The following is a 15,679-nucleotide window of genomic DNA, read 5'->3' as shown; positions in this document are numbered from 1 at the left end:
GACTGATGACACATGTTATTCCATCCCTGCTGCTGATCAGATCCTGGGGTCCCCTGGCTGATGACACAGGATAATCCATCCCTGCTGCTGATCAGACCCTGGGGTCCCCTGGCTGATGACACAGGGCATGGTTCTGGGCTGTGCCCCATTGTCCCCCCATCACCTATCCATACAATGTAGTCACCTCTACACACAGCACACAACAATGGAGATCCGAGTCACGTGACTGCAGAATGTAACAATGTATCCAGTGCGGGATCACCGGCTGCTACAATGAATCATCGCCGGCGGTGAGCTCAGCCCTGAGATCTGCATGATGATGAAGAGGAGGAGGAGGAGGAGGATGGGGCTGACTTCCCTCTTTGTCCATGCTGAATTACCTGTTAGGAGAAGGGAAGACTCCTCCCTATGGTGAGGTCACATAGCGAGAGACAGAGGAGGGGGAAGGGAGGAGAGAGACAGTCAGTGCACCTGAGACAGCTGGAAGGAGACGGACAGACACCCCCCATGTGTGTGCACCCTCCATGTGGTGCTGAAGGACAGCGCTGAACCCCCCCATCATCATCAGACCGGGGATTGGATCCCCACCCTCTGCCCTTGTCTGTCTCCTGCACCACCTACCCCCCCTTCCTTCCCTCCCTCCCCCCCATGGATCTTCTGCACTAGCCCAGTCCCCGGGATCAGGATCAGGATGAAAAAGAGCTTTATGGTGCCGGAGATTAAACCTTTGGATGTGTACGATGCCCAGCAGGCCAGGATTTCTGCCTCACTCAGCTGGCTCATCTACAAGAGCTATGGCAATGGTAAGGAGGAGGATGGATGGGGCACCCCCCCCCCCCCAATCCATAGACTGGGGGGGGGGTCTGATCCAGGGTGGGTTATATAACTGCATGGGGTGTGTGCACACATCTGGATGGGTATGCACCCTCTTCATTGTAGATCATAGAATGCCCTATGCCAGGGGGTGCCAGCTCTGCCCACTCTACAGGGCTTTTCTTAATTTTTTTTTTATATTGGGATACAAGCAGTTTATTTTAAAACATTGAGGGGGCATAGGGTTATTTTTCCTTTATATTGTGATATAAGTAGTCAGTTTATATTGTGTGTGTTATATATATATATATATATATATATATATATATATATATATATATATATAATCTCACCCAGTAAAAAGCTGGGTGATTGTGATTGGGTATGTGTGTGTATATACCCAAACATTAAGGGCTGGGGCATTTGATGGGCAGTGAGGTTGTTTTTCTTTGTACTGTAATATAAGCAGTTAATTTGAAATGTTGGATGACATCTATATTTTGGGACCTCCTATATAGAAAGCCCTATGTCCGTTTATAAAATGTGGCTTTTAACTAGTTATTTTCCATTATTTTGTTTCCTAATCGGTTCCTCTGAAATGTAGGGTCTTAGAATAGAATAAATCTATATTTTGGGACCTTTATATAGAAAGTCCTATGTCAGTTTGTAAACAGTGGCATTTACATCATTCTCATTACATTGTGATATAAGAAGTTCCCCTGAAATGTAGGGTTCTCGAATAGAGTAAGGGGTAGATTCAGGTAGATTGACGTAAATTTCTGCGGGCGTAGCGTATCTCAGATACGCTACGCCGCCGTAACTTAGTGAGGCAGGTTCTGTATTTCACCAAGAACCTGCGCCCTAAGTTACGGCGGCGTAGCGTAAATCTGCCGGCGTAAGCGCGCCTAATTCAAATTGTGAAGAGGTGGGCGTGTTTTATGTAAATAAAACATGACCCCACGTAAATGACGGCATGCGCCGTCCGTGAACGTAACCCAGTGCGCATGCTCCAAATTAACCCTCAAAAGGCCAATGCTTTCGACGTGAACGTAAATTACGCACAGCCCTATTCGCGAACGACTTACGCAAACAACGTAATCGACCGAAAATTCTACGCTGGCCCGACATCCATACTTAACATAGGATACGCCTCATATAGCAGGGGTAACTTTACGCCGGAAAAAGCCTAACGTAAACGACGTAAAAAAATGCGCCGGGCGGACGTACGTTTCTGAATCGGCGTATCGACCTAATTTGCATATGTTTGCTTGTGTAAATCGACGGAAGCGCCACCTAGCGGCCAGCGTAAATATGCAACTAAGATACGACAGCGTAAGAGACTTACGCCAGTCGGATCTTAGCCAAATTCCGGCGTATCTTGTTTTCTGAATACAGAAAAAAGATACGCCGGAGCAACCTTGAAGTTACGCGGCGTATCAATAGATACGCCAGCGTAACTTCTTTCTGAATCTACCCCTAAATCTGTATTTTGGGATCTCTATATAGAATGCCCTATACCAGGGGTGTCTAGTTAATAAGCTATGGATTTTAATGGAATTTTTTCTTTTTTTTATATATTGTGATATAAGCAGTTTTTTTTAATAATCATGGGAGCTAGGGGGGTTTGGTGGGCCTTGTGGATTTTATTTTTATTCTGATATAAACGGTCCATTTGAAATATTTGAGGAACAAACGTAAATTTTATATTTTTGGTCCCCTGGCTAGAATGCCATATACCAGCAGTGCCCAGTGTGTGGGCTGTGGTTTTAACTGGGTGGTGTTTTATTTATACAGTGCTATGATGGAAGTGGTTTTCCCTAAACAGGGGGTGCTGGGCTTTTGATGAAATGTGGGGTTCCACTTCCACTATAAAAGTAAATCTATATTTTGGGATCTCCTGCTGTAATACAGAATGCCCTATACCAGGGCTGCATAGTCTGTGAGCTGTGGCTTTAACTTGTTGTTATTTTTTATATATTTTTTACTATGCTATGACGGAAGTGGTTTTCCCTAAACAGGGGGGTCTTGGGCTTTTGATGAGGCTGCGAGGTCATCTAAAATGTGGGGCTCCACATAAAAGTAAATCTATATTTTGGGATCTCCTGTATACCGAATGCCCTATACCAGGGCTGTGCAGTCTATGAGCTGTGGCTTTTAACTGGTTGATATCTTTGTTTATATTGTGATATAAGCAGTTTATTTAAAAACACTGGAGGTTGTAGCTTTTGATTGTCCTGAGGGTATTTTTCCAATTATTGTGATATTGTAGTGCAGTGGTCTCCAAACTGTGGCCCGGGGGCCAGATGGGGCCCTTTGCTTGATTTTATGCGGCCCTTGGGGTGCTTTTTTATTCATTGGTACCAATGATGGGGCAGAATTCCTCCCAATGACATCAATGATGGGGCAGAATTCCTTCCAATTCCTCCCAATGATGGGGAAGAATTCCTCCCAGTGATGGGGCAAAATGTCTCCCAATGACACCAATGATGTGGTCCAATTACACCAATGATGGGGGATTTTGTACTTATGATGGCCACAGTCCGGCCCCCTTAACGTCTGGAGGACAGTAATCCGGCCCTTTGTTTAGAAAGTTTGGAGACCCCTACTGTAGTGTATAAGCAGTCCATTTGGAAAGTTGAATTCCAAATTAAAAGTAAATTAAACTTTTGGTGTCCTATAAATGGGCACTACTGGTATTGAGCATTCTATTTAGAGGTCACCAGTAGTAGACATTCACTTTTTTCCCCCTGAAATCCTACAATTTAAATAAACTATGTATATCATGATATTAGAGGAAAAAACCTCATAGTCCATCAAAGGCCCCAGACCCTAAGATTTGAAATAAAATGCCTATATCATATTAGAAAGAAAAATGACCATCCCATTAAAAGCCAGAGCTCACAAACTGGGCACCAGGGCTGGGACAAGGGGTGGGTAGGAGGGCCGGCAATGGTTTACTGAAGGGATGGGGCACCTTCTTTCTGTTGCGAGGCTGATGGGTAGTGACAACGGCAGTGATTTTGACAAATGAGTGACTGCTGGGTGTAGGTTCCCCTAAGCTTGCACATCATAATTGGGTTAGGGGGGGCACAGTTTGGCATCTTTGCACTGGGTGACTTTGTCCTGGCACTGCTGGACACCACTAGTATAGGGTATTCCAATCTTTGAGGATCTTATTTTTTTATGATATAAGCCGTTAATTTGAAATCTTGGCACCTGTGGCTTTTGAAGTTATTTTTTGTGAGCGGTTCATTTTAAAAGTTAGGCCGCGTACACACGACCGGTCAAAACCGATGAGAATAGACCGAGGTTCAGTTTCATCAGTCCAAACCGACCGTGTGTAAGGCCCATCGGTCTTTTGTCCTTCGGACCAAAATTTTAAAACTTGCTTTAAAATCGAACCGATGGACCGCTGACCGATCGGTCCAAACCGATAGTTAGTACACAAAAGCATCGGTTCAAAACCCGCGCATGCTCAGAATCAAGTCGACGCATGCTTGGAAGCATTGAACTTCGTTTTTTTTCAGCACGTTGTGTGTTTTACGTCACCGCGTTCTGACCCGATCGGTTTTTGAACTGATGGTGTGTACACACATCAGACCACTTCAGCGGTGAACCAATGAAAACGGTCCGTCGGACCATTCTCATCGGATGAACCGGTCGTGTGTACAGGGCCTTAGGTTCCAGAATAAAAATACATTTTAATATAAAAAAAAAAAAAACGAATAATAATAATTGTTAATCATATACCCAGAATCTATGAGCAGTGGCTTTTACCAGGATGTTAATTTTTCTTGCTATTGTGATATAATAATATACAGTTTTATACATAAATATTGGGTGTTTTGATTGACTACCTTCCTTTTATATTTTGATACAAGTAGTTAATTGGAAATTTTGCGTTCCAAAACAAAAGTAAATATTTTTTTTGGGACCTCTGAATAATCACACTCTATAAAAACAAATGATTTTTGCTCTGATCTGTTACACAAGCTTTCACTCTGTATAACACAAGAACCTTTACTCATCAGTCCTGCTTTCCAGATTGTTCTTATCTTGACAGATATTGAAATCTTTCCTTGTCATTGACTTCTCCCACGTTCCCCTTATTGCCAAATCTCCCAATGATCCTCCAATTCTATTCAGGCCAGTAGCCTATCATGCCCTCCCTGCTATCCTAGGTATTTGACCCTATAAAGAGGAGCTTTTAAAATTCTTAACCCTGTGTGCCATATCTCCAGGCGCGCCCTGTGATCACATGGTTAAATCCACATAGATCGCTAGTGACTAAGTTCATGTAGGTTCATTAATAATAGATCCGTTAACCCTTTGTGCTTGGTTGGTGCCACAGGTAATTGTCTACAATACATCTCCTAATCGCTATACACAGATGTGTCTTTGTATTTGTGTGCCTGTGGACATGGCATAGAAGGAAGCTTTGTTTTTTTTTTGTTTTTTTTATTATTATATGTCACATAATGATGTGAATAATAAGGGTCACATTTGCTGATATTTTTATTCCGCCTTTGATTCTGCCTACTATTCTTAGCATATTAAAAGCCCTTTGCATTCATTAGCACTATAAAGCCCATTATCCAGACTGATGGCTGCTTCTCACACCCGGCCGCATCTCTTTATGGGGGGTGTGGAGGCCTTTTTTATAGGGCCCTCTCCCACCTTCTAAAACACATCCAGAAGCTGCTATTAAAACAGAGGATTTAGTTTTATTTTTTTATTCTTTTAATCCACCCATCTCTCTACCAGCCCCTCCTTTTGTATGGGTTTTGACAGCAGGCCCTGCCATTGTCTAAGCTTTAGGGTGTGTCGGAGAAAACGGGGTCCTTGTCTCTTTTTTTATATGTCAGCTATCATGCTGAGAAATCTATAGGAAGGTGTGTATTGGCTGTCGGCTATATAGGGGTTAATTGGCTGCGTGGGAGAAAGCGTTTTTTTTTTTACTTGTCGTGTTGCAGCCATAAACACATTAAATATGTATGTGCTGTTAGGGGAATTTTGGATCTGATGTGATAACATAGTATGTACTGTATATTTCCTATATACTGTATAGGGAGTACGCCTGCCTGAGGCCTGTAGGTCCCTCCCTCAGTGTCAGGGTGAGCGTACTGACTCACGGTGAACCCGGCCCGCAGGCCGCTGCAGGTGTGACAAATGTCACCAGGCACAGATGTAGCGTCTTGTGTCACGACTGTCATTCTCGGAGCTGTTGGTGTATTCCACCTGCTGACGTCCAGTGTTTGGTCACCACACCTGATCAGCTTACGACATGTTTACGTACCAGGAGTCGCCTTCCTTGTTCGTTTTTTTTTTCTAGGGTTGTCCTCTATATTTTTATATCGATGGCGTACGCTTTCAGGAATGAAGCCAGTGACCTCTTAGTATAAACATTAGTAAAATGTATTGATTACATATCCTCGCATCGGAGTCATGTCTTTGTGTGTTCACTTTCTGAATTGAGTAGAGACAGGTTTCACCACTAATTGCTTTTCCCTATGGCCAGTAAAGCACGTGACCGCTCTTCTTTTTTTTCTTCCTTGTTTGCTTAGTCAATGTTTTATTGCTTGTCGCTGAACATGCACACACCTAAAAGTTATTGAAGCAATGCACGGTGACTTTTGAATGCGCATGTGCCCTGCAAGGAGCGTCGCCTTGTGACATGGCGTATAATGAGGGGTTGGGGTGTCTGTAGAGTTACCCAAAATCTCATCGTAAAGGGGGATTATTATACAGGATTTGTGTACCACTAATAGTTTGCACAGCTCTTTACAAAATAAACGGTATTGCAGCGTACACACGACCATTTTTAAAGGCGTTGTAAAGGTAAATGTTTTTTCACCTTAATGCATCCTATGCATTAAGGTGAAATAACATCCGATGGTACCCCCCCCGAACCCCCGTTTTACTTACCTGACCCCTCGAAAGTCCCGCGCGCGTCCACGTGATCCTCTTCGGTTCCCAGCCTGGCCGTTGATTGGCTAGGCTGGATGGATTGATAGCAGCGCAGCCATTGGCTGGCGCTGCTGTCAATTACAGGGGATGACGCGACGTGCTGGGCGGCGGGGCCGAGTAATACAGTCGGCGGCTATGCCTGCCGCTGTATCGCGAGAGCGCGCTCGCAAAATCTTTCCACCATGTGAGTTTGCTCGCATGAAGGTGGAATGCTTTTGCGAGGAGGAGCCGAGACAGCCGCCGAGGGACTCCAGAAGACAGGGTTAGGGGACACTCTGTGCAAAACGAGCTGCACAGTGGAGGTAAGTATAACATGTTTACTTTAGTGACCCAAAAAACGAAGTTTTTTTTCAACCCGATTCTTGTTAAGCCTGCCTTGCCTACACACGATCGTGAAAAAAAAAATGCTCGAGCAAAGCGCGGTGACATACAACGGCACTATAAAGGAGAAGTTCCATTCGGATGGCGCCACCCTTGGGGCTGCTTTTGCTGATTTTGTGTTAGTAAAAGATTGGTGAGAGACGATTCGCGCTTTTCAGTCTGTTACAGCTTGACGAATGTGCTATCTCCATTACGAACGCTAGTTTTACCCGAACGAGCGCTCCCGTCTCATAACTTGCTTCTGAGCATGTGCGTTTTTTTTTCACGTCGTTAAAGCCCACACACGACCATTTTTTACGACGTGAAAAACGACACGAAAAAAATAGAGCATGGTCTAAATTTTTAATGCCCATTTTTCACATCATGAAAAATTCTCTGGAGCCGACCAGCGATTGTTTTTAATGACATAAAAAAAAATGTAATTTTTCACATCATGAAACCGGTCGTGTGTACGCGGCATAACAGTACAGTTAGGCTGGCTATAGGGACGTGCTGGAACATTTTTGTTGATCAGCGTCTGCAGTCGATGATCATTGTATTCTGACACCAGGATACACCGCTATCAGGATACACTGTCCCAGTGGGACACCTTGTTTGTGTGGTTGGAGGACTACCCTAGGGCTGCCACATCATCCCTTTTAATCAAGGACACACGTTAATTACACAGGTTCTGTGGCTGATTAAGATGGTAATTAAACTCACTTGGTGCCTTATCTGCATTAAATCAGCCTCAGAACCTTGTAATTAATATGTGTCCTGGATTAAAGGGATGACGTGACAGCCCTAGACTGCCCATCTATGGCCAACTTTACCATTTTGAAATCGTACGTGCCCTGCAAGTAGCGTCTCCTGGTGACACAGCGTATTGGAAGGGTTTGGGGTATCTGTAGAATTACCCCAATCTCACCGTAAAGGGGGATTAAATATCCAGGATTTGTATAGCGCCAATCGTTTGCGCAGCTCTTTACAAAATAAACAGTAACAGTACAGTTATGCTGGCTATAGGGACATGCTGGGAAAACTTTTGTTGATCAGCGTCTGCAGTCGCTGATCATTGTATTCTGACACCAGGACACACCGCTGTCAGAATACACTCACCCAGTGGGTCACCTTGTTTGTGTGGGTGGAGGACAGGGCCGGACTGGCCAACCGGGATACCGGGAAAATTCCCGGTAGGCCGCCTGCTTTTGCCTGCTGTCACTGCCTGTCAGTCAACTATAATCAGCGGTGGGCCGCAGCCGCGATCGCCGCGGCCGCCGCTGTTTTAAATTGCAGAGGTGACGGCTGCACTGAGTTTCCTGGGGCTGCTTTTTCATACCTGCAGACTGCGGTAGTTAAAAGCAGCCACGGGCCGGCAGGTTGCGGCCGCCATACTCGCCGCCTCACGATACCCCTTCTTGAACTAGTCCTGACCTTTTTTTTCTCCTGCTCGGCTCCTCCCCGTAGACACATGATCAGTGATGCTGCTCACTGATTAGCTAGGTAAGAACTTACCTAGCTAATCAGTGAGCAGCATCACTGATCATGTGTCTACGGGGAGGAGCTGAGCAGGAGAAAAAAAACTTTTAGGACTAGTTCTATCGTCCCGTGCGGCGCCAACAGCGCCTAGTATAATGTCTCTGCAGTGTCTGCCCGGTCACGAGTGAGGGGAGAAGTGAACGGCGTCGCCACCCTGCCTTGGAGCACAAGGTGAAGAAATTAATTTTAATGCAATAAAAACGATTCTCTCTCCTACCATATCTGCACCCCCCCGCCCCCCCCCCCCTTCTCTCTCTGTCACCTATCTTTGCTGCCCCTGCAATTAAAATCTGTATAATAATCTCAGAGAGGAGGGGAGGAGGGGGGGGGGTGCAATGCCTCGTGAGAGAGATTATTATACAGGTTTAGGTTACAATTTGCACCCCCCCCCCTCCTCTCTGTCACCTTGCTGCCCCTGCAAATTGTAATTAAAAAAAAAAACGCCCAAAAAATTCCCACCTGTCCTCCTGCGGCTGCCTCCCGCACTATAGCCCCGGCGGTACGGCACTTTACCTGAAAAATTTGGTTACTTAAAGTGGAGGTTCCCCCCAAAAAAATTCTAACACTACATTGAGAAGACTGATTACACTGCGGGTATGCTGTTTTTTGTTCTCGTACATACCTCGTTATCGCCGTTTCATCCCTCGGCTCCCGGGTATGATTCTTGTGGGGCTGGGCGTTCCTAGTTGATTGACGTTCCTCCGACCGACGCATACTTGACGTCACGACTTTCCGAAAGAAGCCGAACATTGCTGCGCAGGCGCCGTATAGAGCTGACTCTATACGGCGCCTGCGCAATGACGTTTGGGCTCTGTTGGAAAGTCGTGATGCGCAGTATGCGCCGGTCAGAGGAACGTCAATAAACTAGGTCCAGCAAGAATCATACCCGGAAGCCGAGGGATGAAACGGCGATAACGAGGTATGTACGAGAAAAGAAAAAAAAACAGCATAACCGCAGTGTAATCAGTCTTCTCAATGTATTGTTAGAATTTTTTTTTAGGGGGAACCTCCACTTTAACTGTTGGCAGTATGGAGGAGTGTGACAGGCACCTCCCATGCTCATTTACGAGTGTGACCGGCCACTCAGCCAGATTGTCATTTGTTTGACTGGAGGAGGCTCCACCTAAAGCGTCAGTATTTTAGCAGCACTTTACTGTCATTTTTGCGGCACTATTCAGTCGCTAGCGGGGCGCCTCATAGACTTTGAGTGTCCTGCCAGCACAATGCTAGCGGCCCAAAAGGAAAAAAAAAACGTCCGCAAAGCGCCGCTGCAGCAGCGCTTTGCTGGCGGTTCAGCACCGCTGCCCATTGATTTCAATGGGCAGGGGCGCTTTAGAAGCAGTGTATACACCGTTCCTACAGGGCCTCAAAGATGCGGCTAGCAGGACTTTTTTGAGCATCCTGCCAGCGCACCTCTCCAGTGTAAAAGCTTTCGCATTGGAGTGAGAAGAGAGGCTCTTTCAGGGCATTTTGCAGGCGCTATTTTGTAGCGCCTGCAAAGCACCTCAGTGTGAAAGTAGTCAACACTGAGGCGCTTTGCAGGCGCTATAACGCAAAAAATAGCGTCTGCAGAGCGCCCTGAAAGAGTGGTTCCACTCACTGCAGTGTTAAAGCCCAAGTGCTTTCACACTGCAGTGTTAAAGCCCAAGTGCTTTCACACTGCAGCGGTGCGCTGGCAGGACATTAAAACATTTCCTGCAAGCAGCATCTTTGAGGCGCAATAGGAGCGGCTCCTAAAGCGCCCCTGCCCATTGGAATCAAAGTGACACTTTGCGGCCATTAAAAGCACCCCGCTAGCGACTGAATAGTGCCGCTAAAAATAGCGGCGCTTTACTGCCGATGCCCCCACCGCCCCAGTGTGAAAGAGGCCTTAAAGTCATCATCATGTGTGATTGTGCGTGTGTGCTAAGCAGACGGGGCCGCTGGTGATCCTACTCCCTCTCTCCCCCTGTACAGTGTCAGAGGCACTGGCTCAGCATTGGCAGAGGACTGTATCCATTACAAGGAAACACCCCCTGCACTGCTGCCTGTCCCTGACCATGCTGATATTGCTGAATTTATGGGTGCTGATATTGCTGAATTTATGGGTGCTGATATTGCTGAATTTATGGGTGCTGGTAAGGCCATATTTATGGGTGCTGATATTACTGCAAGCTTGGGTGTTTTTTTTTTTTTTGTTATGGTTATCTGAAAGATGGGTTTCAAATGTTTTGACAGGGGCGCAGTTTCAGTAGAAACGCCTCTGCTCTCGCCGTTGCACCCTTTCTCTCTCGCCGTTGCACCCTCTCTCTCTCGCCGTTGCACCCTCTCTCTCTCTCGCCGTTGCACCCTCTCTCACCATTGCAGCCCGGCCCCTCTCTGGCTCTCTCATGGATTTCTCGCTTTTTTTTGGGCTGGTATATTAATGCTGACACGGCGTATAAGAAGGGGTTGGGGTATCCGTAGAATTACCCCAAATCTCATTGGAAGTGGAGTGGAGTTACTCCCGTGGGAGTTTCTGCCCAGAAGTGGGTGCAAATACCTGTATTATACAGGTATCTGCACCCCCCTGAAAGGTGCCAAATGTGACATCGGTGGGGGGGAGGGTTCCGAAAACGGAAGTTCCATTTTTGGGTGGAACTCTGCTTTAATAACAGTTTAACTGGAATGTGGAAATAGTTGCACTGCCAGTTAGTTGCGGCTGGAGGCCCATTAGGCTAAAGGTCCAGCAGTGTATAATGGAACATATATTTTTGGGGTGCCTCAAAGACCAACAGGCTTAGTGACTGATATGTTTCTGTTTCTTTTTCATAATAAGCATCCTTTACATGCAGACATTCCTCTTTTCACTTCCTCATTGTTCGTTTTTGCTCAGAAGTTGCTCTATTACTTCTCTGTTCTGTTCACTTCCTGCTTGTCTGATTTTACTGACCACCGTGATGGAAGGCTTTACTGCGGTGGTCAGTAACATGCTCACCCCCTCCTGGGAACTACATCTGTGTGGCAGGACGCTCTCTACGTGTTAGAGACTTCAAGGAGGTGTGAATTACTGGGCGTGCCGCAATTCATACTGGAAAATGTAGTTCTTACATGAACGAGCTCCGCAAACCAGAAAGTGAATGAGAGAACAGAAACTAGAATGCCGGAGGTGATATAGATGACGGAATTTAATAGGTATTTACTCGTTTTTTTAACAGAATCATTACACTTTTCTGTCTGTCTACCTTGCAGACATTCATTTTAGGCAAAAACATTTTTTTCTATTACGACTTGGAATGGTTTTCTCCTATGTTAGTTTTAATAGTTACTAAGTCTCCAATGGCCATTTTTCACTCCACTCGCTATGTGGTCAGTTATTGGGTTAGGCATGTCAAGTGGTTGGGGGGTGAATTGAGTTTTGGCCATTCAGCCAGTGCTGAAGGTTGGGGACATCTATTGTACACTGGTCATGCTTTGGTTGAAATATGTCTGTAAATGGCTTGTATTGGATTCTTATGTCCTGTACACAGGATCGATTTGTCAGACCAATGGACCGTTTTCATCAGACGAACCGATCGTGTGTGGGCCCCATCAGTTTTTTTCCCCATCGGTGAAAAAAAATAGAACCAGTTTTAAATTTTTCGTATGGTTAAAAAAACGATAGAAAAAAACGATCGTCTGTGGGGAAATCCATCGATCAAAAGTCCACTCATGCTCAGAATCAAGTCGACGCATGCTCGGAAGCATTGAACTTCATTTTTCTCTGCACGTCGTTGTGTTTTACGTCACCGCGTTGGACACGATCGGATTTTTAACAAGACTGATGAAAGTCATCTTCATCGGATATCTGATGAAAAAATCCATCGGTTCGTTTTCATCAGACGAACGGATCGTGTGTACAGGGCATCAGAGTACCCCGTGCTCTTCTGTATGGGGTCTTAGAGACTGAAATGTCACCTACCCTGTGGTCCTTCATCATTTCTACAGCTCCCTGGAGGATCCCTTCACAGCAAGTGATGTCTCTTTTAGGCTAATTGTAGAAAATAAGTAAAAAAAATCAATAAATTACCAATTCAATTTGGTGTGTGTGATTCACTATAACCAGATTCCTATGGGCTAATTACACGTGGAGTGAGTGAACCTGTTTTCTTAAGGCGTTTGTGTGTAAATATAATACATTTCCCTTATTTGATCCATTACTCTTCATTCCGGCAGAAATATTGTGAGCTGATAACCTCCTGTGCTTTCTGTCTCTGGACTGTTATCAGTTGGTATTGTTCAGTGCTATCTCTGTGGACTACAATACACCCCCCCCTTTTTATGGAGAAGAGGGAGGTGATATGTACGTCTTACAAAGTGTTATGTAGTCCTAACACAAAAGGTGTGTGCAGCCTATTGCATTAGGATGTGCACCCCAAAGCTCAAACACACACATGCCTTTCTTTGCCGCCTCAACTTCACTGGACAGTGAACGAGAAGTGCTGAGTGGCTTCCTGTTCATTCACAAATGGAAGCATAGTAAACATTGTTTACTATGTGGAAAATATGGACAGGATCTGTCTGGTCTAGATTATGAAATTCAACTTAAAAAACGCACCTCATCCCAAAGTAGTATGTAGAAGAGAAAAAGCAAAGGTGGGACTGTAGCGGTGCTGACAATAAATAGCAAAATAATGGCATAAGTTTTAATTATTTATTAAAAAGAGAATAGTGGTGCATCAAGCTACATAGCACAGTGTAGGCCACACAGAAAGGCCTAACAAGTACAAAGATAACCTGATTATTAGCACAATCTTATAAAATTTCCAGCAACATAGAACAGGTAATATGCAAAGAGATCACAACCAGGTTGATAAGACCCAATATATTTCGCCCGGTTGGGCTTCTTCGGGGGTATGGTTGAGATCGAAGTTCCGGTTCTAATGATGAAATACAGAGAATATATATTTACAAACACAATAAGTACATACAGAGAAGAATTTATCATTCTGCTAAAGCATACCACAAGGTGCCAACCTGCTGGTCCGGAAAGAATAAAAAGAGAAGGGGTGACTGAGCACCCTAGTCACTTTCCAAGCCAGATGGACAAGACCGCATGACAGACGTTGTCGGCCAACATGGGAGGACGTTTAAGCATAGATGGTGATAATCCACTGCCAGACAATGCCACAGGTGGAGGTCACAAAATCCCCGACCATAGGAGGAGAGGGGGTTCAAGGGGAGATGATGACCAGCTACAGAGAAGGAAAATTAATTACCATAAATATAGATGTATCTATAAACTATATATTTATGGTAATTCATTTTCCTTCTCTGTAGCTGGTCATCATCTCCCCTTGAACCCCCTCTCCTCCTATGGTCCCATGTTGGCCGACAACGTCTGTCACGCGGTCTTGTCCATCTGGCTTGGAAAGTGACTAGGGTGCTCAGTCACCCCTTCTCTTTTTCTTCTTTCCGGACCAGCAGGTTGGCACCTTGTGGTATGCTTTAGCAGAATGATAAATTCTTCTCTGTATGTACTTATTGTGTTTGTAAATATATATTCTCTGTATTTCATCATTAGAACCGGAACTTCAAACTCAACCATACCCCCGAAGAAGCCCAACCGGGCAAAATATATTGGGTCTTATCAACCTGGTTGTGATCTCTTTGCATATTACCCGTTCTATGTTGCTGGAAATTTTATAAGATTGTGCTAATAATCAGGTTATCTTTGTACTTGTTAGGCCTTTCTGTGTGGCCTACACTGTGCTATGTAGCTTGATGCACCACTATTCTCTTTTTAATAAATAATTAAAACTTATGCCATTATTTTGCTATTTATTGTCAGCACCGCTACAGTCCCACCTTTGCTTTTTCTCTTCTACATTGTTTACTATGCATCGGTTACAGTGCCTTGAAAAAGTATTCATACCCCTTGACATTTTCCACATTTGGTCATGTTACAACCAGAGAATGATAAATGGTTTTCAGATTTTTTTTTTTTTTTTTTTTTTTTATATAAATATGTGAAAAGTGTGGCGTGCATTTGTATTCAGCCCCCCTGAGTCAATACTTTGTAGAACCACCTTTTGCTGCAATTACAGCTGCAAGCAGTTTTGGGGGTGTCTCTACCAGATTTGCACATCTAGAGAGTGAAATGTTTGCCCATTCTTATTTGCAAAGTAGCTCAAGCTCTGTCAGATTGGATGGAAAGTGTCTGTGAACAGCAATTTTCAAGTCTTGCTACAGATTCTCAATTGGATTTGGGTCTGGACTTTGACTGGGGTATTCTAACATATGCTTTGATCTAAACCATTCCATTGTAGCTCTGGCTGTATGTTTAGAGTCATCGTCCTGCTGGAAGGTGAACCTCCGCCCCAGTCTCATGTCTTTTGCAGAATTAAAGATGTTGTAAATCGCTGCACTTTTTTTTTTCTACAGATGATGGACAGCAACATTTTATTTACCAAGATAACTTTAAAAGAGTACATCATTTTTTTTGTATTGTACATTTTATATTCTTATTTTTTTTAAATATTGATTTAAATATTTTTGTATAGAGGCGGAACCTTGGGCAATTGCAATTTGCAAATTTTCTCCCTTATAAATCTGGCCCAGCTGTACATTTGTTATAGGCAGGCACTGTCTAGTTGCCTGAATATGTTGGAAGTGATGTTGAAAAAACTGTGTTTGTATAATTTTTGTATACACCACACCTTACTACAGTGATGTGAAAGGGGGAAAAAAGATAGCTGTAGCCTGCAGAGGTATACTGGGTTTGTGTCTTAGTGACTGTTAAAGCCAGGTAGGCCCCTAAAACAAGGGTCGTCCTCTTAATTGCAAGGTTTTTCTATTCGGACAGTTTAGATGAGAAAAATGGTACATCCCGAAACTCTCATTTTAAACTACAATATCCTAGGGCAGTGTTACTCAACCTTCTGTCAGCCGCGTGGAAAATACATTTTCTTGACAGCCGCACTCCTCACAAACGTAGCCTTTATTGGTAAAATCAGGAACAAGCACTAAAAGTCACAGCAACCACCACAGCTCAGCTAACGCA

At 44.5% G+C, this 15,679-nt stretch overlaps 1 protein-coding gene across 3 annotated transcripts in view; it reads left to right on the top strand.

Annotated features, from left to right (window-relative positions):
* Positions 1-399: 399 nt before the first annotated feature.
* CAMSAP3 (calmodulin regulated spectrin associated protein family member 3) overlaps positions 400-15,679 on the top strand; it is a 142,395-nt gene continuing 127,115 nt past the window's right edge. For 2 of the 3 annotated variants that reach the window (XM_040346264.1, XM_040346263.1), the window contains exon 1: positions 400-803. In XM_040346264.1, the coding sequence (XP_040202198.1) occupies positions 692-803 (112 nt within the window). In that variant the 5' untranslated portion in view covers positions 400-691. The remainder of the gene's footprint in view (positions 804-15,679) is intronic. The other variant, XM_040346265.1, reaches the window with a different exon arrangement.

The sequence above is a fragment of the Rana temporaria genome, chromosome 3 (genome assembly GCF_905171775.1).
Source record: "Rana temporaria chromosome 3, aRanTem1.1, whole genome shotgun sequence".
Lineage (NCBI taxonomy): Eukaryota > Metazoa > Chordata > Amphibia > Anura > Ranidae > Rana > Rana temporaria.
The sequence above is the reverse complement of the archived record's forward strand: the minus strand, read 5'-3'. Positions and strand labels throughout refer to the sequence as shown.